This window comes from Anabrus simplex, chromosome X (genome assembly GCF_040414725.1).
Source record: "Anabrus simplex isolate iqAnaSimp1 chromosome X, ASM4041472v1, whole genome shotgun sequence".
NCBI classification, from domain to species: domain Eukaryota; kingdom Metazoa; phylum Arthropoda; class Insecta; order Orthoptera; family Tettigoniidae; genus Anabrus; species Anabrus simplex.
In genome coordinates this window covers 153,514,547-153,540,152 of record NC_090279.1, presented here as the reverse complement: position 1 = coordinate 153,540,152, position 25,606 = coordinate 153,514,547, and the positions used below count along the sequence as shown (strand labels likewise).

At 39.8% G+C, this 25,606-nt stretch overlaps 1 protein-coding gene across 1 annotated transcript in view; it reads right to left on the bottom strand.

Annotated features, from left to right (window-relative positions):
* Positions 1 to 25,606, bottom strand: part of LOC136886729 (uncharacterized) — a 111,101-nt gene that overhangs the window by 72,816 nt on the left and 12,679 nt on the right. The window contains exon 2 of the mRNA XM_067159533.2: positions 801 to 908. Within this exon, the coding sequence (XP_067015634.2) occupies positions 801 to 908 (108 nt within the window). The remainder of the gene's footprint in view (positions 1 to 800; positions 909 to 25,606) is intronic.

Here is a 25,606-nt window from a genome sequence, read left to right as displayed (position 1 = left end):
ACTGCCTCGGAAAGCCCATTTGTATCTGCCCGTGAAGTGATCTAATTAGCTAACTTCAGCAGCTGATAAAATGACAATGGTGTGAGATATCGAATTATTTTTTCAAATTATTTAACAGTATGGCCAACCCTGTAAGGCTCATATACACTGTTCATGTTGCTTCCTACCACCATGTATAACCTCACCTATTTTTTAAGTCTAAAATTAGGAGATAAAAGGGGGTGTTAGAGGCAAGTAAGTATGGTAAAACATACAACAGATAACTCAGTGGCGGCTGTACCTGGTACAGCCTACCAAGTTGTGTTCTTTTTCCAAAAAGAAGACATCTTGTGGATAACTGTAACCTATGATTCAAAACTTGGCATCACAAGATGTTACATGTTACTGGCGCTGCATTACACTTTTGGAGGATGGATATTACAGGCTCTGTCAATAAAAAACTATAGGTCTTTGAAATATAGATGTAAGGCAGTGAGTTCATGATCGAATGGGTAGATCACATCACCAATGGGGAAACATTGTATCGCACCAGGAAATTGTACGAGGTCTTAACCCTTGCACAACAAATGAAAGTAATCTACTCCAGTCGCATGTTCCAAAATAACATACACAGCTATCTGCAAAACATCATAGGAGACAGAAGAGAAATATGGACTTTAGCGCAGAAGAGGATCAATGACAAAGAACCTCTGATAGTGGTTCCAAATGCACGATACGGCATCTCTGAAGTGCAAAACACAAGAGGGCCACAAATTTTCTGTGGGCAGAAAAAGTACATATAAAGCACATCTCTTATTTACCTCATTAAATGGCTCTTTCTTAATCAACCTTGAAATATCCTCTTCGATATATGGCTTGTGAGATATCCTATCAGATTTTGCCATTTCATCCTGCATATTATACGGCTCCTGAAAAAGTAGACAAGGTGTTGGCAAACCCTAGCTCGATGTTTAGCATTCAACATAACAAACATTACTAACATACAAAAATTACAAATTAATTAATTTATAAGACATTTATATACTGTACAGCCTCTACTGAAGCATCCAAAAAATCCACAAAATATCCAGAGGAGGAGGACAGGGGACACTGCTCAAAATTATTGTTATGTGCCAGCCCCGTCGTAGCTTTCTTCGGTATTTCCTGGAAAGGATTTGGGAGTTAGACTGGGCAGCTTCAGAGAGAAGTCAGGAAATGAAACGGAACTTTCGTAAGTAATTGATTCTTCAGTGTTTTGCAACCACTCACTTTCACAATAGACAGACTCTGGATTTTCCATAATTTTCAAATCAAAACACAAGAGAAACAAAATTTTTAATTTGAAAATAACATAAATAATGCAGTACTTTCCACAAACGATCAGATTAGAGCCAGAGAAACTTTGAAGGCAAATGTCATCTTATAATAGATGACAGCCCATAAAAACAAATTAGTAACACTAGAAGAAATGGTTTCATTTTATACTGAAATACATTCATGGAAAACATCCATAGAGTGTCAGGGGTCTGAAAGGGCTACTAATATTTAAGAACGGTGTTTGAATAAAGACCAAGGATAGTTAGAAGATGAGAGAGATCTCACTTGAAATCTGTAAATACTGTAAACCCACCTGTTCTTACAAATGAAATTTGTGTGATACTTTGGTAGAAGTTACATTAGCATCAAAGAGGTAAACATGGATAACACAGCTCAGTACTTTATAATTATGTGTTTTCACAGTGCTCACAGGATATATCTGTACTGGCATCACAGAGATCTCAAATTTATGGGTTCAATCCTGGCAATAGTAGTCTACTTTCCCAAGGACAGTCAAATATCTTTGTACTCAAAGTCATTGTTATCAGCATGCTAAATATTTCTGGTGGCACAATCAGTGTCACTCTCCAAAATCAAATTAATTTTGTCATAGGATCGATCTGGTAAAAGACAGATTTACTTAACAGCAGCGCAAATAAATAACAACATTGGTAGGCAATCTAGATGGCAGCACTTCAGAAGATCTGCAACTTCTTACTGAGGCTTTACAATTATTACCAATACTATTTTTATTAATATTATTATTGAGAATATGCTGCATAATACTCAGAGGTGACAACTTTTGAAGTCTATTACCAGTTAATTCCACTATTAACCCCGTTCCCCCAGCAAGCTCTAAAAAAAAAAAAAGAGTCAGATCCTAAGCATGCTCCTCACCTCTCGATAATGACATTCCCTTTGCCTTCTGGACAATTATCTATTCTAAAGTATATCACAATAAAATTTGCACATTACCTCTTAGCTCTCTGATAAAAATTTCTTTGCAGTTTGTTTGGCACCCAGCAGCTGCTTTTCAATGTAGGTTTTCCCGAAGGATTCTTTGCCCTGTGATGATATTTTCGTCTTATGAACTATAAGCGATTCTAGTGCAAATGAGCTTAATTGTAGGCCTGAATTCTTTCTGATTTTTTCCTCAACAGCACAGAAAACCCTTTCTGTGGAGAGTTACTGTGACATACACTTAATACTGCAATACACTTTTATACTTCATTTGTCCATTCTCATCTTTAAGCTCTGTAATATTGAACAAATTCACATCAATTTTAGGTCCATCTACAACATATTCATATGAGTATCCCACTCATAAACTGCAATTTCCTCTTCAAGTTTGACATGTTCACATTTCTTGATCAAAATAATCTTCAAACAAAATATTCAAGAGAAGAAGAGGAAACCTTCATTCTAAGAAAGATGTCTACAACCTTGGGATACTGAAGAAATTCATCAAGGAGAAATTTCCTGATAATATAACATTAGGCTGCTATATAAAATTCCTTTACAGAATTATAACACATCTGTTCATCACAGTCTCCTGTTTTAGTATGTCCTGGCAGTTTTTTTCCTATTACCAAGTCATCATTGCCTTTCTGGTACTTCCTCTTCTTGAATTTAACACTCAAAGGATAGATTCTGTCTGAGTAGAATATTTTATTATTATTATTATTATTATTATTATTATTATTATTATTATTATTATTATTATTATTATTATTATTATTATTATTATTATTATTAATCTTATCAGCCCACACTTTTTTAAAACATAACCGGTTTTCTGACCCTAAGATCCATTATCAGTGTTAGAATTTGAATTTAATTCCACATGAGTGTGTCATCAAAATTAGTTAAAATGAGTTTAAAATGTAGCCCTGTTGACATCAACATAGGAAGGGCTGGCTTTTCCTTGTACTCAGGCTGTTGGTCGATGTTACCGGTACAGTTTCTGTTCTCATTTTTATGGTGAGACTTACTACAAAACATGATAGTCAAAGCTTCCCTGCTGCTCAAGAACTGGATTAATAAACTGAGGAAGCAAGAGTCGATGGTACTGACACATTACAATATTTGTGACCCTCTGTGCCACAAATAATATGATATACTTTAAACGTGTTTTCCTTTTTAGAACTCTTTATCAAGATGTCACCATAACTGAACCAAAATGTTCTGTACATTGACTGGCAAATGGGTTGTTACTTTTTGTTTACAGATATGTATGAGACAACATGAACAACCTGAAACATAAATAGAAGAATGCCTGTCCTTCACAAATGTGGCAATACCTTCTTTTGTCCCCATCACTGAATATGCAAAGTCAGATGAAAACTGTATGCAATTTTACTAAAGAATAGCTAGAAAAGACAATTCACTATTGATATGAGATAAAATTCCCTCACCCGTGTTGTCAGAACTCTAATATTGACAATAGAAGAGTAGATATTTGGCCTACCTGAGCATAAGAAAGAAACAACTACAGGATGCATTTGAATCAGTACTACCACTAGTAGCAAAGAAAACGGCATTTTTGTTGTCACTACATTTCTCTTACCAGTATATCATTTTTTTGCCTGAGATGCTGTATAGTGAACCAAAGAAAAGGTTTTAGTTCTTGCACAACCATATTTCTGCAATATTTTAGAGTTAGGAAAATTTGATCTAAATAAATTTTCTGCATGGTCCCAAACATTATTATGCTTCAAAAGAAATGATGTGAACAGTAACTCTGCATTTGTCACTGCAGTTTCATTTTTTATGAAGAATGATAAAACAGAATTGTTTCATAATTTTGATTCAGTATATGTGACACTTCCCAGCAAACCATACATTAAGTCAGTAAATCACAATTTTGGTTTATTTTATATTTTGATAGTAAATCAATTTTCAATCATTTTCATGAAAATGGGAAGTCTCTAGCTTAAAAACTGATCACTTTATGTAACTTTGAATTTGTAAGACAGAATTCATTGAGTTTCAACAAAGTCGACTGGAAAAAGAGGTACAGTATGGCAAGATAAGTGCACTGGAGTTTGAGAATCTAATGAATGTAGGTTCTCTAGTAAAGTTGTACTGAAATGACTCTCAAAAGACCTGGAAGACAAAGCAGACAATAACAGCGCAGGAAATAAGTTGGAACAGTCTACCTGTTGGTAGCATTAAAAATACTTCATATGTAAAATTATATTTCTGCATAAACGTTATATATATGGCATATAACTCTGTTTAGCTTCACTTTAGAAAGCTGTTGAGTTTCAATTCTTAATAGATACTCTTGCATTAACTCGCATCTGCCTAGTAGTATAGTACAAGACTACAAACTCACTGCAGTTTTGAATTGCTGTGCTGGCTGCCAAGAATACCATCACCATACAGCAGTAAACAGAGAGCTATTCCCACATTGGGTCGGATGTTAGCCATATGGGCAGCAACAACATGATGCAATGGCTGTTCCACCACTGAAACTTCACCCTTCAATGGTACTTTTAAGTGCCTGGTTTTCCAACAGATGGTTTTTTTTGTAATATTGTAAGAATTTGTTCACACTGGACTACTGAACATAGAATGACTCCTTATTCCTTTAAAACATCCATTTTTTTTTACTACGGGGGTGATATCGTACAGTACCGCTAGGCAGATACAGATGTACAAGTCAGCAAATATATTAATTACTGTCTTCCTTAGTGGAAATATGGTGCAGTAGGGTCCTCACAAAAGTAATTAGAAAAATTACAAAAGAAGAAACCGATTCTACCGTTCTGGACTGATTAGGTCCGGGTAGAAGCGAGACCACTGGGTTGGACTGATTAGATCTAGCTAGTGAAAAGACCATTGGGCTGGACTGGTTAGTTCTGGCTAGTGAAAAGAACATTGGGATTGGGCTAGATTAATTAGGTTTGACTAGTGAAAAGAACATTGGGCTATACTGATTAGGTATGGCTAGTAAAAAACCATTGGGCTGGATTGATTAGATTGATTAGGTCTCATCATCATCATCATCATTATCGTCATCATCATCGTTTCCCAACTCCAGTTTCCCGGGTGTGGTGTACAAGCGCTCGTGATCTCCTTCTGTCTTCACACATCTTCTGATCCAGTACATCCTCCCATTTATATCCTCTCTCCTAGACATCTGATCTTATAGTCTCTATCCAACGTTTTCTTGGTCTTCCCTGTGGTCTTCTTCCTACAACATTAAGGTCGAAATATTTTCTGGCAGGTCTTTCCCTGTTCATTCTCATTATGTGCCCATACCACTGAAGTCTGCATTTCTTTATGACACTGATAATAGGAAGCTCAATACCAGCTACTTTCCTATTCACTTCATTTCTGACCTTGTCCTTTCTGGTTGTTTGATTCATGGTTCTAATGAATCTCATTTCAGTTGCTTGGATTCTACTTAAGTCGTTGTTTAGTAGGGTACATGTCTCTAAACCGTTCGTGAGCATTGGTATAAAGTAAGTGTGGTACATGATTGTTTTCGCTTTCTGTGGTATTTTACATTCCCAGAGAAGATTTCTGACTTGACTGTAGAAGTCTGATGCTTTCTGTGTCCTGCTGAGTATTTCGTGCCTAACAGTGTTGTCTTTCGAGATTCTGCTTCTGAGGTACTTGAAGTGGGAAGCTGATTCAATTTTTGCTCCTTCCAGAAATATATTTTAGCTTGTTCCTTCCCTGTTGATGGTCATTTCCACTGTCTTTGTTTTGCTCATCTTCAGGCCAAAATTTTTGAATGTGTTGTTCCATTCATTAAGTTTCTTCTGAACTTCAGCTTCTGTGTCTCCCCATAAAAGCACATCATCAGCAAATACCAGGGCGTTTGGTTCACTGTCCATTTTCTTGATAGATTTGATGACCTTGTCCATTACTATTACGAACAGGAGTGGTGACAGTACTTCCTTGTTGGACACCTCTCTTTGTTTCAAACCATTTTGATCGTCCGTTGCCTATCTGGACACAGATGTAGCACTTCTGGTATAGCATCTTGACTTTGTCTATTAAGTACTTTGGCACCTTTAGGTCTTCCAGACATTCCCATATATTGTTCCCAGGAACACTATCACATGCTTTTTCAATGTCCACAAATGCAATCACAAGATTTCTTCCGTATTCCCAGTACTTTTCTGTCAGCATCTTTACTGCAAAGATAAGATCCACAGTACTTTGACCATTCCTGAACCTGTGTTGTTCTTCCTCAAGCAAAGGTTTGGCTAGTGAAAAGACCAATGGGATAGACTGGTTAGGAGGTCCAGCTAGTGGCAAGACCATTGGGCTGGACTAATGAGGTCTGGCTACTGGCAAGACCACTGGGCTGGATTGGTTAGGTCTGGCTAGTGGCATAACCATTAGGCTGGACTAGTTTGTCTGGCTAGTGGCTGCTGCGGGCCACTCAGGTTAAAACCACACAGTGGCCAACATGCCTCTAGATTTCCCTGGAGTCCAGTTAAAATGTGATAAAAATTAAGGTTATCTGGTGCATCTCACCCACTTCACGCCATGTCTGCTTGAAATGCTGCTCTTTACTTATTTTCGGTGAATGTGGTGACCCTGTGGCTACAAATTGTGCAAGCTAAATCAGAGACAATATGAACATTGCCTTCAACACAGCTGGCCAATATGAACAGAGAAGATAGTGGCAATCTGTATTTGAGACTGTTTTTGTTTTAATTCCACTACATAAATAAAAAAACCTCCTTGGGCGAGTGGGTTCGTTCCTGGCAAGCATCAAGTAGAATCGCTCTTCTCTGCTATTTCACATATTGTAAAACATTAGTTTTCTAGGATCTCAATATCTGAACTGGGTATCAAAGACCCACCACTATCATTTCATGTCATTTTTATACACTATTTTGCTGACTAAGCATCAACAGCACTACCGCCTTCAAACTATCCAGAGAGACTGGCTCACTCACCTCCGATCCTGACGCCCAGTTCAAGTACTTTATGTCAAGAGGAAAGGAGCAGAATTTTTTACCTCTGACACACAGGTACCATCCTCTTTCCATTTCTTTACCATTAATTTAGGTAAAAGACTTGGCAATATATATTATTCATCACAACATTGAACTGGCACAAACTGTCAAAGATTCTTTGGGTAGCTCACTCATTAGTATCAGGAAAATTTGATAATTATCCACATCTAAAATAGAAGATCATAATGTCTGAAGCTAATACAAGAGTAAATTTAAGGTATTTTCCATAAATATTATTAAATATTAATACACAATAGGCTACATTAACAGTGCTGTGAATTTTTCGCTTTTGCAAATTCAACTTCAACCTCAAAGAGTGTTATTGGACGAACAACTATAGTTGATCAGCCGACGAATGAAAAAGAAAACTATTGTACCATTTTCTCAAGTTACAAGTGGTCTATAATTGACCAAATCCTTTAATAAAAAAACTAGGGCACCGAGCCTTTTGTTACATATTTTGTAGACTCTTGTGAAGTTCTTTGCATTACTTTTGTTAATAGACTGTTGAAATGATAACATGCAAAATTTAATAGGACATAGCCAAAATTTGTTAATTACTTGTGCTATTGGTTCAGGGCTTGTTTATTTTTCCCAGTAATGAGATGTATGGTATTGCAGTGCTGTTTAATTTGTTAATTAATTACTCACATTACTGGTCCAGGGCATAAGTTATATGTTATTTCTTTGTGAAATAAAGAATTTTTCTATAATTAATGAGATGTACGATATATAAACATCTGTGTTGCTTGCGATATATCTCTGCAGCCTGCAAGACTACGATATCCAAACTTCACAGACATTCACTCGACATTCTTTTGCATCAGTCCTGGATCTAAACAGGTAACAAAGCACTGTGCCAGTGAGGAAAGCCATATGTACAGGGAAATAGTCCTGGGTATATGTATATGTATTTTAATGTTTTGATACACATTTATTTCTGTTTTAGCTTCAAACTATTATGTTCTTTAATTTAATACAGACAAAGTATGGCTTTTATCATTATAAATAATAATTATGTTAGGCCTACTGGTTTTACATCCCACAAACTACCTTTACAGTTTTCAGAGATGCTGAGGTGCAGGAATTTTGTCCCGCAGTAGTTCTCTTATCGCAATTAAAGGGAAGAAAGGATATATACTAGACCCCAGATTCGAAACACACTCCGACCAACCAGACGAAGTAAACCAAGAAAAGAAGTCTATCTGCCTGCCTACAGTGCCGTATTATAAGAATAAATACGAACTGGACGACATAGAAGTAGGCATGGGCGCGACTGAAGCCTCGAATCGAGAGTGTCGACTCCATCGACTCCGAACACCGGTCTCGGTTCGCATGAAGCCTCTCGACTCCAAGTTAACCTGATGCGCATTGCGGGGCCGCACGGTCGCTTCGCATGAAGCCTCGCGACTCCAAGTTAACCTGATGCGCATTGCGGGGCCGCACGGTCGCTTCGCATGAAGCCTCGCGACTCCAAGCGAACTTGACTCTCATTGCGGGGCCGCTTGCGTGTCGAGGTGCGGAAAATAACATGAAATATCGTACACGTTGCTGCTCATTTGCCTATTGGGTTTTTTAAGAGTATTGTAGAGTGAAGTACGATATCGTTAACGAAGACGACGAGCGTAATGGTGAAGTTGAAATAAAATTAAACGTGTTAAGTCAGAAAGTATCGGCATAGCAGACCACGGACATTTAATTTCACGTCTTTATTTGTCGTGATCAGGAAATTGATAAACATATATCGATGGTAAATCATTTTGAATTGCACATGGACGATGAAAACAAATCCAATATGGTAAATCCTCTAACATAATTTGAACATAGATTAAACCATTAAAACCCTCCGTGGCTCAGCCGGCAGCGCGTTCCCCTCTCACTGTTGGATTCCGTGGTTCAAATCCCGGTCACTCAACGTGAGATTTGTTTTTCTCCGGTTTTCCTCGTCATCTTCCATTCTAGCAACACTCTCCAACATCATTTCATTTCATCTGTCAGTCATTCATCATAGCCCCAGAGGAGTGCGACAGGCCTCGGCAGCCGGTACAATTCCTATCCTCGCTGCAGGATGGGGGCTTCATTCCATTCCTGACCCGGTCACTGACTGGAAAACTGGTTGTAAGTTTTCATTATAATTCAAGGACTACGTTAAGTCTTGTTGCTTTATTATTATTATTATTATAAGCAATAACTGATAAGAAATTGTCATACGTGATACGCTCGCCGGTGTTTTTTATTATGTAATTGAAATTCATATATTCATATTGGCGATTACTTACGATTCTGTCATATACATTATTAATATTATAAAAAAACAAATTGGTGAAACAAGTGTTGTAATATTCCATTAGTACATGACAGTTGTTTGGATTATGTACTTCAAGTTCACGTTGGCGATTACTGAAGATTATTCTGTCAGAATATATTATTATTATTATTATTATTATTATTAGTAGTAGTAGTAGTAGTAGTAGTATACACAAAAGCCCCTTTTCACGACAGCCCTGGTAGGCCTTGGTCCTCTCGACCCTTATTCTTGGCTTTCTAGACCCGGTCTCCACCTCACCGTGATCACGAAACCTGAGATACAGGTAAAAATCCCTGACCTGGCCGGAATCGATTCCGGGGCCTCCCTAGACTGCGTAGGCGGCTGTTATGACGCGCAATGTTTGGTAAAATAGTTGTTGTAAAATCAAACCCTAAGCACTCGCTTCTTTTTTTTCTGTTTTATACCTCAGGCCAGGGGTATTAATCATTTACAATTAAAGAGACTTAACCCGGCCGAGAATCGAACCCGGGACCGCCGGGTGACAGGCTGACGCGTTGCCCCTACACCGAGGAGCTGAACTCGTTGATTATGTAAAAGTATACTGTCAGATTATTATTATTACCAGTGCAATTATCGTCATTATCATCATCATCGTCACGAAAGTAGTCCTACAACATTAACACTAACGATTATAAAATCCCGAAACAATATTTAATGTTTGCTGGCTAATAATCATCTTGTATTCGTCGTATCACAAGTTACCAAGGGAGGAACGTGGAACTATATTTCCAAGCAGTTCCGATAATAATTGTTAGATGGTGTTACTGCATCAGTGGAGTCGACACTGGAGTCGAGAGTGTCGGTTCCAGAGGTAGCAGTCTCGACACTTCGCGACTCTGTTCGCAGCCCATCCCTACATAGAAGTGAGGGGTCACATGATCGGTGCGAGAGGGACAATCCCTTAGAAGACAATAGAACTGGTGAACACCTTTAACATCAATACCAAGGATTTCATCGACTGCGGGCTGAAAGCGCTCAGGGGTTCTCTTTTGATACTCAGAACTTATACTCGCCAGACGGAGACATAATTTTCTTATTTTTATTTTTGAACGAAATTGTTTGTGTATTCTTTGTCTCTGCCAGCCTCCAAGTGGAGGAAGATTTTGAAAATAAAAATAAAATACAAACAAGAGACTGGCGAATTTGATCACTTTCCAATACCACCAGACTGAGTCAGGATCGAACTCGCGAATTTGGGTACAGGGGGCAAGAGAGTTTCTACCGACTGAGCCACTTAACTCACCTTTTATTTGTTTAATATCATCTTTCTTGATAAGTTATCGTAAACATTTCTATTGCAAAACACTCTGCTTGACAAGAAACCGTTAATATTAGGCCTACATAAATGGTTACTTTCCAAGACCGCTGGCGAGAGGATGTTGCAATCAACATACGATATATAAATTGCTACGCATCCATGGAAAAATTATGCGTCAACACAATGTAATTCATTATCCGATATTGTCAGAATTGGTTTCACGATCTCTACTGATAACAGTTTTTTTACATTTGCCCACTAAGATTAACGGATAAATCCGTAATATATTACTATTATGTTATCGGGCAGGGTACACGGATGAAACGCACTACTTGGCCAGATAAAATATGAGAATGTTACCTTAAAATGCTTTTGTGGTGGAGAGGTGTGTTCACTGCCCGTCTCAGGTGAAAATAATAATAATAATAATAATAATAATAATAATAAAAATACAGTATTGCGCACAATGTGCACGGTTATGTAACGTTGAGTACTTCACTATTATCTGCGCACTTTTTATCGATAGATTTGTGAACTGGTTTGAGAAGTAAGGAGGGAGCAATTCCGGTTCCAGTAGTACTGCCAACTGAATGGAAATGAAATCTGAATTGAATCGATAATATGATCGATCGATATGAATTTTGCTAAACCTTTGTTATCTTAAGCCAACAACTGTGTCACACACACTTTATATAACATTTTTCGATGCGAATCTTATTCCTAGAGTGAATTCTATAGTTTGGCTTTGCTGTGTAAATAACAACAGTATGTAAAGTGTACGCCAGATGTCGTACAGCGATGCATAAGCGATTCATAGTTTGTGTTTCAAAGGTTGCCAGTACGAATCTCGAAGATGGCCGAGGTCGACCAATTCAGCACTAGGGTGTAAATCTATCCAGAAAAGGTGCGCAGACAATAACTATTCCTAAATGCATACTCATGCGCGTTTCAACTTAATAATTACTTGAAATTTGCGTCTTTACGTACGTATATAATGAAGGTCGCACACTTTTTCACAAACAATATTATAGTCACACACACACAGCGTATGTGACACAATATTCACTGTGATCATGACAACTTGAACTTGAAGTGGTAGCCATGTACTGACATACCCAAACCTCACAGCTGCGATTCGAAGTTCGTAGTTCAGTCGTTGCCGACGTTATAATACAAGGTCTGGAAATAGAGCCCGTAAAACGCTATCGAAGTGGTCACACTGTAGTTCAATGCCGGGCCGCTATACAGAATTCACCCAGAGAACCAGTCGTGGTGTAAACATGAGCACGTGCTCGGAGATAGGTCTGCATGTGGTTGGGTTAACATTTATTGGTTAGTGCTGCCGCGGGACACCTACGCGGAGACATGAAAATAGTTCGTTAGCCACATGACGGCGAATGCGATCATACATGCAAACTGTCCGAAATATAATTCCTCAAATAATTTAAATCATAAAAATATACAAAAAACGATTTATATTCATTATTATTTAACACGTTGAGTGTCATACGACCCCATATGGGTACGTGAGAGTAGCCAAGTTTTTGAACTTCACGTCCCCATATGGGGTCGTACGTTCGTTCTAAGTCGAGAACTGTGCGAACCCATTTGGGTGCGCAGTAAGTATGTGTTTCGAAGATGTATAAAGCATCTTCCTTAAAGTACGTGCATAGTCCACCTTCCATTTCTCAATTCCTGTTTTGGCGCGACCCCATATGGGTACGTCAAGAGTGCTTTGTAGGGTGACAAAGTCATTGTCTATCTCACGCACGGGTTGTTTATGTAAGTGTGCAGTGCTGTGAGTTTCCTTTTCTTTTTTAAGTCGTTACGAGTAAATCGAGCAGTAAAAGACTTAGTGCAGACTGTCTGGACGATATATCGAACAAGTCGGACAATGATGATGTAGACGAAGTATATAGTTACAGTGATTTTCAACCCAGTATACAGCAAATATCGATCTCGTACGTTCAACTACATTCATGAATTACAGTCTTCAGCACACACTTCCCCACTGTACTCCAGGTTTCCAAGCCAGCTGTTACAACAATTATGACCGTCTTCTACGATATAGTCACTGGTTTCCCATGTGCACAACCAGCGCTGCCAGCTTCTCTTACTCAAATTGAAAGTTATACAAAAAAATTGTATACTTATTCAATATTCCGTAACTACCAATTCTTCTTATAATATTGTTCTGTTACATCCTAATTTACCAAATTCACATGATTTTCACTACTTTATATAACTATATTCTATACGAAAACTTCCTAACCTAAAATCGGAAGATCGTCATATACAAACATTTCCTGACCTTAAATCGGAGATCGTACTTTTTAACGGCTCTAGTATGAACAAGATAACATATCTATCATAATCAACAGCATATAACGCGTCCCCGCAAAGGAAAATGTAAGTATGACCGAGCGACGGGACAGTAACTACTGTATAAGTACGACCCCATATGGGGGCGCGTGTACGTGTACAGTTCGTAATGACCAATACGACCCCATATGAGGTCGCAATATTTTACCTAATATACATAATATGTTAACCTAATATATCATAATATAAATACATCCTTATATCAGCGATCATTTGCTTGGTGAAGCCTGTGAACGTTTTGGCACCAGGGAGTAACTCGATGTTATTAGCTCACGGCACTAGACGGCAAGCCTGTGAAAATCGGTCTGGCACTCAACGTGTTAATATAAACAAGCATTTCAAATTGGAGAGCGCCAAGGACGCATGCCCTTGTGCTTAACCCGCCATTTTGTAAATCTGTGAGCATGGAAGCAAGCAGATACAGTGAGTGAGTGAGTGAGTGAGTGAGTGACTGTAACATTACTTGTTCTTGTGTAGTATGGATCACCGAGTTGAGTTCGTTAAGCATCGCAAAGGGAAGCCTTTGAAAAGTGACGAGAAGACAATTGTATTGAATGTGTTTCAGAAATTTTGTGAGAAATATCCCACTTTAAAGGATATTGTGAAGTTGACATCCGAGTTCACTGGTGTTTCAGAGTGGAGCATTAATTCCGCGCGCAGCGAACGACTGCACCAAGGATTGGTAAAAACCACCTGAGAAATCTTAGAAGCGCCAGAAACCTGTGTTAGAGATTCAGTGCGATGAATTTGTTAGAAGTGCTGTGCGGCGTAAAGTACATCAGTTCTTCGAGAGAAACGAGCAGACAACATTGGAAAAAAATAATGGATTTTGTGAATGATGATCCCAACTACCTAATTTTAAAAGAACGACATTTTACAAGCTTCTTCGGGAAATAGGTTTTGAATTTGTTAAAAGAAATAGGAAAAACCTTGTTTTTGATCGCGAAGACATACTGCTTTGGCGGAGGGATTATTTGAGGAAAATTCGTGCATTTAGGCAAGCTGGGCGAAAATTGTATTATTTGGATGAAACGTGGGTAAACGAAGGACATACCACTTCCAGAGTGTGGGTAGATACAAACATAAAGAGTAAGAAACAGGCATTCAAAGCAGTATTAAGTACAGGTTTAAAAAGTCCGACAGGAAAGGGAAGACGACTAATTTTATTGCACATAGGAAGTGACGATGGGTTTTTAGAGGGTGGAGAATTTATGAAGGAATCGAATAAAACGAATGATTTTCATGAGGAGATGAGGGGTGAAGTTTTTACTGCATGGTTTAAGAAAATTTTACCTCTGCTTGAACCTAACAGTGTGATTATTATGGACAATGCGTCATATCACAGTGTTAAGTTAGATCGTATTCCAACCAGATCGTGGCGTAAGGATGACATTATCGCGTGGATGGAGGCAAAAGGTCTTACCTACGGGAAAGATATGGTGAAAAATGAACTACTCCGAGTGATAAAAAAAAAACCACAGTGTGACGAAAACGTATGACAGGTTTGTTATTGACACACTGGCAGAGGAAGCAGGTCATAGGGTGCTGAGACTTCCTCCTTATCACTGTGTTTTGAATCCGATTGAGTTGGTGTGGAGCCAGGTGAAGGGACATGTTGCACGCAATAATAAAACATTCAAACTGGCAGAAGTCAGGACATTAATTAATGAAGCTCTGGATAACATAACCGCTGAAATGTGGCAAGCCTTTATTCACCACGTGGTGGGGGAAGAGGAGACATTTTGGAAATTGGACGTGCTGTACGATATAACTGTGGACCGTTTGGTCATTAATCTGAATGACGTGAGCAGCAGTGATGAAGAGGCGAGAGAGGAATCCGACTTGGAAGGAGTTCGTCCTTTATCAGATTCTGATTAGGTAAAGTACTGCACTTTTTTTATTGTTTTAATATTGCCTTGTCCATGCTGTATGTTCCTCTCTAGAATTTTATTTTATTGAAATATTAAATGTGTGAAGTTTTACTTATATGCGCTGTTGTGATTGATTACGTATTTACGTTTCGGCCATAAATTCAAGTCTACCTTTATTTTCTGATATGTTAAATATCCAACGTCATTTGCCATTCGATTTTTGTTTATTTCTCGCGAACAGTGAGTATAATTTGTCTCGTAATCCGCATCACAATTGCGTGTCAATCAGTGGTATCCGGCAAGTTTATGTAGAACTAAGTGTGATGTAATCGCCGCAACCAGGCGAAGTAACGACAGTTCAAAGACAGCCCACATGGTTCTTGCCATGTGCTTGGAAGAAGCCGAGTGATCCTGCAATCAGCATTCAGACCGCGGATGGATACATACGGATACACAATGTTCTTTGTTTACATCAGGTTCGGTTCTCTCGGTGACAGCAGAATAGGATCTCTTTCTTGCCCCCTGTTTACCAGGTTCGCGCCTTTAAACGTGTTCAATGAATTGGCTGTGAATGTGTGTATTCTTGTGATAATAAGCACTCGCAGTTTCAATCATGGTTTATTGCTGTGTTCCTTATTGTCAACACGAGAAATTAAAGGTAGTGGAATTTCATTTCACAAGTTTGCAGTGAATAGTGCTTTAAAAGAACGGTGGCTTGTTGCTATATCTCGCGGAGGAGACAAATCGGGATCTCTCTGGGTTCCTACAGAAAAATCGAGGGTGTGCAGTAAACAGTTCAGAGAAGAAGACTTTAGCATATGTACATCTAAAAAGACATTCCTGCCTAATAAAGTCCCTTCAGTTATTACATAGTTTCCCAAACACAAAAAAGTCGCTTTAAAATGTAGGAAAGCTCCCAAGAAAACACAGCTTGAAAAACCGGAAAGCGAAAATGAGTATATAAGAAATAAGAGAAAATGTGCGGAACAATTGGATTCTCCTGTGCCTGATAATACTGGAGAATCTGACCGGATAGATGTAGGTACCACAACAGTAGGTACACAGTTTTCTCCCGTCTTAAAACAAAAAGTACCAAAATATATCACCAGGAAATTGGGGAAGGAGATCAGAAATAGAAAGCACGTGACTATTATTAAGAAGTTGCGCGTAAAAATCCGAGACTTGGAAGCAGAACTTAGTAAGGTAAAGGACGATCCCGGAAATCTTGTAAGTTGAGTTTCTAAAATTCAGAAAGAAGCTGAGGGAGGTAAAATAAAAGCAAACTTTTTGTCAGAGCAACTTCAGAGTTTTGAAAAAAAAGAAAGTAAATACCAGGAGACTACAGTTAAAATTTGTGTGATAGGAGCCGATGACCTTCGATGTTAGGCCCCTTTAAACAACAGGCATCATCATCATCATCAAAATGTGTGTGCTGTTAACTTCAAGGTCGTCAATGGGTTATCGGCATCTCAGAACACGCGATATTTTGCATTTTCCTCATCCAACAACGTTGAAATCGTATGTTGGATACGTACTCAAAAGGGGAAACGGTTATAACTTCGCTAACTAAAGCCCGATTACTGGCAGAAAAGCTGTCGTTAGTGAACGATAACGAAAAGGATGGTTCCCTTATAATAGATTAAATGTCCATAAAGCCGAAACTAATGTATGACAGGATATGTTTATTGGACTGAATGACATTGAAATTAACGCTCTAGAAGTCGAAGATAGGTTGGCAAATACACTACTCTGCATTTTGTTCAAGGGACTCTCTACATATTACAGAATACCGGTGTCTTTCTATTTCACTTCATCCGTTACGGGCTCACGACTTGCAAAATTAACCTTGGATGCGTTAAATGTTGTTGAAGAGTGTGGCTTCAGAGTGATCAGAACTGTGACCGACAATTCCCAGGTAAAGGTTTCGATGTTCGAAACATTATGCGGAGGAAGCATTACGCATGAGATACGGCATCCAGCTGATGAAACTAGGCCAATGTTCCTAAGTTTTGATCCCAGTCACGTCATAAAAAACGTGCGATCCCAACATTTGTCACGAGACTTTTTCGTAAACAATGCTACCGTGACCGGCGATCATTTGAGAGGTCTTTTCAAACTTCAGAAATCTTCAATTATGAAGCCGGTGAGGAAACTAACCAGAAAAGTAGTTTATCCGACAAATTTGGAGAAAATGAATGTAGCAAGAGCCAACATTGTATTTTCACCTGAAACAATCGCTGGTTTGAAGAGTATGGAGGTGGTTTGCTCCGAGAGCATTAAAGACAGGGACAGTTTAAAAGAAACAATTTGTTTTGTGGAGCATTTAATGAAGTGGTTCGATGCGCATGATGTCTGCAACACCTCGTATGGGACATATTCCAGGAATGGGAACAAACTGGCATTTTTCAGCATTGAAGATGAAGGCCTCAGTTGGTTAATAATAGATTTCCTGGCATATGTCAAGAACATTCAAATGCATCCAGAAAAAGAGAAAAGGTTCACGAGGGAAACGTATCAGACGTTGGTCTTGACTACCCAATCCACCGTGGCCTGCGTACAATACCTCATAAGTATACATTTTAATTATGTCTTGACGAGGAACCTAACAAGCGATGATATCGAGCTTTTCTTCAGTAACCTACGACGCAAAGCGGGATACAACGACAAAATGGACGCAAGGTTATGCATTAACGCAATCGAAACAACGCTCCATACAGGAATTATTGCGGCATCAAAACATGGCAATGTTGAGCTGAGGGATGAAGGTAAGATCCGCAATATCCGAACCAGATTACTACAACAAAGAATATGCCAGACGGATGAAAAATATATAGAAGGAATGAAAGTCGTGAGGATGTGCAAATTCCGCCGCTTCCTGAACACAATGTCTATCATAACAAAACCCTTGCAAGGTAAATTACATCAGATCTGTGTGAACAATACTTTACAGGGCGGGTTGAAAAGTTCTCGGAATCACCGCTAGATGTCAGTGCTAGAGCAACGAGGTTCCCGCGCAATAATCACACATCCTTTGTGAGTGAACAAGTGGCGCGTCAGTGCTCTAGCTGCAGGAGTGTGGTAGTGACGACTCCTTGTTGTTGTTCCCGCGCAGTGATTTGTGACAATGGAAAAAACTGAGATTCGAGCAGTGATTAAATACTTTGTAAAGAAAGGCATGAAAGCAAAAGAAATTCATGCCGACTTTCAGAACACACTGGGGGACTCTGCTCCTTCATTTTCAACTGTTGCCAAGTGGACCGGCGAGTTTAAATTTGGTCGGGAGAGCTTGGATGATGATCCGCGTAGTGGACGGCCAAAAAAGTGTTAAGCCCCCGAATTTATCGCAGAAGTGCATAAAATGGTCATGGAGGATCGTCGACTGAAAGTGCGAGAGATTGCTGAAGCTGTAGGGATGTCTTCTGAACGGGTATATTATATTTTAACCGAAGATTTGGGTATGAAAAAATTATCCGCAAGATGGGTGCCGCGGCCCTTGACATTGGACAATAAACGCACCAGATTGGAAATGTCCGAACAAAGTCTGGCCCGTTTTCAGTGCAACCAACAAGATCTTTTGCGCCGGTTTGTGACTACAGATGAAACTTGGGTCCACTACTATACCCCAGAGAAAAAACAACAGTCAAAGCAGTGGAAACATGGTGATTCACCACCACCACCAAAGAAAGCAAAGTCAGAGCGTTCGGCCGGAAAGGTCACGGCCTCAGTTTTCTGGGATGCAAAAGGCATTCTGCTGATAGATTATCTTCCTACTGGCCAAACAATTACGGGGCAATACTATACAAACCTCCTAGACGAACTACAGGAAAAGATACGCGAAACAAGGCCTGGTTTGGCAAGGAAAATGGTCATCTTTCATCAGGACAACGCTCCGCCGCACACAAGTGTTATTGCCATGGCAAAACTTCATGAACTGGGGCACGAATTGTTGCCACATCCACCTTATTCACCTGATTTCGCACCATCAGACTTTTATCTATTCCCCAAGCTGAAAATTTTCCTCGGTAGACGGAGATTTTCTACAAGGGAAGAACTGACAGCCGAATTGGAGAGGTATTTTGCAGGCCTGGAGGAATCTCATTTTCGAGATGGGATCAAGGCATTGGAACATCGCTGGACCAAATGCATTAGTCTACAGGGAGACTATGTTTAAAAATAAAAGAAGTTCCACCGAGGTAAGATACTCAATTCTAGTACATTCCGAGAACAAACCACCTATATATAAATATGATTAATTTGTTTCAGATTCAACAGCTACAATGCCTGGTATTTCTCTAGCCATGGTAGGAGGATACTTAGTGAGTGTGGCAGGAGAACAAACAGACTGTGAAGGCTGTTTGGAACATACCTCTTCTCCAGCTAGTGAAAGTCCAACATTGTGTCGTATTCGCTTTCAAGATCGAGGAGCCCTCAGATCCCGAAATCATCGCCTGTGGCTCTTCTGCAGTGCATGGCGGAATTTGTTACCTCTGCTGTGCAGTATTTACCTCGACGAAAGTTACTAAAAATGCGTACGTTTTTTCTGAAAGCCGGGTTCATCAGCGAAATTAAGTGTAGGGACGACAAACTACCTCGTTTTCTACTCCAAAAATTTCTGAGACCTTGCTTCGAGCCACTCAAGTGGAGTGAGAAAGTTTTGAAAATTGATAAGAAGCCTCTGAGTAAAAAAGTTTTAAAACTTTAGAGACCTATCCAAGCCAGTGAAGCACAATTCTATAAATAAGGTACTGTAAATACTTAAAACAACTTTCAGCTCTCTTTATTTAGACTATAATTTATTTATAGACATACACGGCCATCCAAACACAAGGGGGCAAGAACGCGATCCTAGTGGGTGAATGGTGAACTAAGATGGCACCCGTTTTCATTAGTGCCCTTCAAGGCCTTGTATTATAGCATAGGCAACGGCTCAGCAACTATGCAAGGATCGCAGTCTTCTTCTTCTCCTTGATTAGTTTTTGGACCACGACCGACTTGATGCGTCGCTCTAGCTAGCTCCTTACCGGCCTTGACAATGGGGTACACGCACTGTAATCGGTGTAGTTACGCAGCTCGACACGTGGCGCTGGCGGCCTATCTACTTGCGGTAGAAATTCATACCTCATTATGGAACATATATTGACATTGATTGCCGATTTATCGTAATTTAGAGTTATGGCGAATGTCACATAGTTTAATACAGTTAAAATCTCAAAGGTTACTTTCGTTGATATTTGCCAAAATAATGTGAAATGAATCTGTGGAGAGATGGGGTAGTCCAGCTCACGTTCTGATATTGTTTCTGATTGCCGATTTATTTTAATTTAGGGAATAGAGGAGTATGTTACATTGACTAGTACTGTTAAAATGATTAATCCTAAAGGCTGCTTTCATTGATATGTGCCAAAATAACGTCGTGAAATGAATTTGGCGTTCCTTAACTGTGAGGAATAATAGTAATCGCTTTTATTATCATGGCACTTAGAAACATAGCAGAACTTACCACAATACTTTTGTCCTCTTATGTTAACCTTGAGATTAAGAGTCATTGTTCAATTAGAATTTTACAATGCAAGTGCTGCTCTCAGGAATGGGCTGGACAAAACATAAAAATCCTACTTTTTTCTATATTCGTTGTATGGATAACATAAGTATTTTCACTCAAACATGTTTAAGTTTAAATTTCAGTATATATAGTTACAGATTACGTTTCATTCATATCTTTCACTAGAATGTTAAATACCGGGCGAGTTGGCCGTGCGATTAGGGGCGCGCGGCTGTGAGCTTGCATCCGGGAGATAGTGGGTTCGAACCCCACTGTCGGCAGCCCTGAAGATGGTTTTCCGTGGTTTCCCATTTTCACATCAGGCTGTACCTTAATTAAGGCCACGGCCTATTCCTTCCCACTCCTAGCCATTTCCTATCCCACCGTCGCCATAAGATCTGTGACGGTGCGACATACAATAAATAGGAAGGAAAAGAAGAAGAATTTTAAATACAAATTCGGTGAGAGAAAAGTATTTTGAGGAAATACATTGTAAACTGTTCATTGCTTAGGTAACAACACTTCATACGTTGGCTTTAGCGTCATAACAGTTATGGTTCTTATGTGTCAGTGTTAAATGTTAAAGTTCAGATTATCTTGGATAAAAATGTGCTGTGTTGCTATCATTTGGCAAATACGACTCCGCCTAAACGATTATTCAATGAAAGAAAGTTTAGGTGTAAAAATACCCGATTAGCGTGATTAGCTGCCACCCCGGGAGGCCCGGGTTCGATTCCTGGCCCTGCCACGAAATTTCAAAAGTGGTACGAGGGCTGGAACGGGGTCCACTCAGCCTTGGGATGTCAACTGAGTTTAGGGGGGATCGATCCCACCTCAGCCATCCTCGAAGTGGTTTTCCATAGTTTTCCACTTCTCCAGGCATATGCGGGGATGGTACCTAACTTAAGGCCACGGCCGCTTCCTTCCCTCTTCCTTGTCTATCCTTTACAATCTTCCCATCCTCAACACAAGGCCCCTGTTTAGCATAGCTGTTGCGGCCACCTGGGCGAGGTGCTGGCCATCCTTCCCAGTTTCATCCGCCGACACGCAGTCTCACGCTCCAGGACACTACCCTTGAGGTGATAGAGGTGGGATCCTTCGCTGAGTCCGAGGAAAGAGCCAACCCGGGAGGGGTAAACAGATTAAGAAAGAAAGAAAGAAAGAAAGAAAGAAAGAAAGAAAGAAAGGAGATAAATACCCGAAATAGAAACGGAAAAATAAGATGTAAGTGCTAACTGCTTTGAGCCACTCCGTAGTTTTGTCCTGGTCTACAGAGAATTCGTGAAACGATAGTGTCCCGTTGCTCTTTTTTTCGTGCTCTAAATACAAAAAGGCACACAACAATACATATTCGAATATTTCCGAACACAGTTAAAAAAACAAATCACTACACCATTAAAAACGATTTAGCGCATAATTTAAAATTCTTGTTTAGGACGAACTTACAGCGGTTAAACACTTTGAGCCACTCAGTACATTTGTTCTTGTTTGCAGAAAATTAATGCTCGAAGTACAAAAAGGCGCACAAGAATGTCACAAATTCCAAGAGTTGTAAACACAATTTAAAGAATATAATCACCACACTACACAATAAAAATTAAATTCATTTGCGCTATCAGCTCAAATAATCAAGCCAACAACCATCACATTGCCAACGTTTACGACAGCAAAACAATATAAATAAAATTGGAAATGCGGCAATGTGCGGTATACAGCTTCCTGTCAGTGACTAGGAGGCCAGCGCTCCAGCGGCATTATGGTGAAACTTTCCAATTACAGCTTTATGCTGGGCTTCACAAGAGAAGGTCAAGGCCGGTATAAGGAGCGCACCGAGGGATCCAGTCGGCCGTGTTTTACATTGTAATAAAACGCTACGTCTTCTTCCTCTTCTTGATGATTATGGGCTCCTATAATTTTGCCCCGTAAAAAGATCCTGATTTATATGAAAAACACTCGCAATATATTTGTACTAAGGTCTACACTTCACTTATAATATATGGTAGTCACACACGTATGATTCTAACATCAAAAAAGTATGAACAGAAAACATCAGTGAACATACATACATTATCATTAAAGACTGTTATGCCTTTCAGCGTTCAGTCTGCAAACCTCTGAATTTACTAAACGTCGCCACAACCTTCGATTTGCAACTAGTGTTGTGGCCTCATTTAGTTCTATACCTCTTATCTTTAAATCGTTAGAAACCGAGTCTAACCACCGTCGTCTTGGTCTACCTCTACTTCTCTTACCCTCCATAGCAGAGCCCATTATTCTCCTAGGTAACCTATCCTCCTCCATTCGCCTCACATGACCCCACCACCGAAGCCGGTTTATGCGTACAGCTTCATCCATCGAGTTCATTCCTAAATTAAGCTTTCTCTCTTCATGCCGAGTACCATCCTGCCATTGTTCCCACCTGTTTGCACCAGCAATCATTCTTGCTACTTTCATGTCTGTTACTTCTAACTTATGAATAAGATATCCTGAGTCCACCCAGCTTTCGCTCCCGTAAAGGAAAGTTGGTCTGAAAACAGACCAATGTAAAGATAGTTTCATCTGGGAGCTGACTTCCTTCTTACAGAATACTGTTGATCGCAACTGCGAGCTCACTGCATTAGCTTTACAATACCTTGATTCAATCTCACTATATTACCATCCTGGGAGAACACACAACCTTAATACTTGAAATTATCGACCTGTTCTACCTTTGTATCACCAATCTGACATTCAATTCTGTTGAATTTCTTACCTACTGACATCAATTTACTCTTCAAGAGGCTAATTTTCATACCATACTCATTGCACCTATTTTCAAGTTCCAAGATATTACACTGCAGGCTTTCAGCACAATCTGCCATTAAGACCAAATCGTCAGCATAGGCCAGACTGCTTATTACATTTCCACCTAACTGAATCCCTCCCTGCCATTTTATACCTTTCAGCAGATGATCCATGTAAACTACAAACAGCAAAGGTGAAAGATTACAGCCTTGTCTAACCCCTGTAAGTACCCTGAACCAAGAACTCATTCTACCATCAATTCTCACTGAAGCCCAATTGTCAACATAAATACCTTTGATTGATTTTAATAATCTACCTTTGATTCGATAGTCCCCCAGTATGGCGAATATCTTTTCCCTCGGTACCCTGTCATATGCTTTCTCTAGATCTACGAAACAAACACAACTGCCTATTCCTCTTGTAGCATTTTTCAATTACCTGGCGCATACTGAAAATCTGATCCTGACAGCCTCTCTGTGGTCTGAAACCACACTGGGTTTCATCCAACTTCCTCTCAACGACTGATCGCATCCTCCCTTCCAAGATGCCAGTGAATACTTTGCCTGGTATACTAATCAATGAGATACCTTCCTGTTCCCTTGCTTACAGATAGGTGCAATTACTGCTTTTGTCCAATCTGAAGGTACCTTACCAACACTCCATGCTAATTTTACTACTCTATGAAGCCATTTCATCCCTGCCTTCCCACTATACTTCACCATTTCAGGTCTAATTTCATCTATTCCTGCTGCTTTATGACAATGGAGTTTATTTACCATCCTTTCCACTTCCTCAAGCATAATTTCACCAACATCATTTTTCTCCTCCCCATGAGGATGGCTGTTCGCAACACCACCAGGATGATTTCCTTTTTCATTGAGAAGATGTTCAAAATATTCCCTCCACCTCTCCAGTGATTCCCTGGGATCTATTATGAGTTCACCTGAATTACTCAAAACACTATTCATTTCCTTTTTCCCTCCTTTCCTAAGATTATTTATTACTGTCCAGAAAGGTTTCCCCTGCTGCCTGACCTAGCCTTTCCAGGTTATTACCAAAATCTTCCCATGACTTCTTTTTGGATTCAACAACTAACATCAGTGAAAGCAGGAAAAATAATCGCTCACAATTGATCTCCTCCTTTTTGATGATTGTTGCGGGCTTCTGTGTGGCGACCAGTAAAATGTCCTGTTTTATTTGAGAAACACTCGCAATGCCTTTATCCTTCAGACAGCACAACACATATTACTTCTGATATATATTCACGTATAGTACTATCGTGTTTATTTCAAAATAAACATAAAGTTCTACAGAAAACACGAGTGGAAGCAGAAGTGTGTGACCCGGCGGAACAGGAAGAATGGTGCTGAGTTTCACAATGGAAATTTTGAATAGTCAAGAAAGTTTTTGATCGCAGCAGTCATAGCAGGAGTCGGATTAAATAGCAGACAGGAAACACGGGTTGGGAAAGGGTGTTTAAGACTAGCAAGTCGGCGTAAAATTGTCTGACGAGCGGAATGATGTAATGGACATTGAAAAAATAAATGACTGACATCTCCATCTCGGTCACCACATGCGCATTTAGGCAGGTTGGTAATGTGAAATGTATACTTATAAGTAGGATAAGTTATGGGTTCTGGCGCCTCATCCTCCTCCCCCCCCCCCCCCCACATGCTCTCGGCAGAGGCCTCCTCCATCTCCACACGCTCTTGGGAGAGGCCTCCTCCGCATTGACTGCGCTGGCTAAGAGCATGAGCCTAACCTCACATCTGCCAACTTGGAGGGGCTTAACCTAACTTTTTATGAGTAGGAGAGCTAGCCTAACCTCATGGAAAGGCCTAACCTCAGTTTTACAGCCGGATGTCCTTCCTGACGCCTAAGAGAGGGAGCGTAATCTCACATCTGCAATCTTGGAGGGTCTTAACCTAACTTTTGATGCACAGGCAGGAAACATAACCTCAGTTTTACGGCCAGATGCCCTTCCCGACACCAATTGCACAAGATTGTGGCTATGCACGGCTCCTTATGAGACGCCCTAGGGTTGCTTGCACAAGATGGCAACTATCTAATTCTAAAAGATGGGGTCTATACACAGCTCCTTATGAGACCGCTTAAGGGTGCTGGCATGAAGATGGCAGCAGTGAGGTTAGTATATATTTG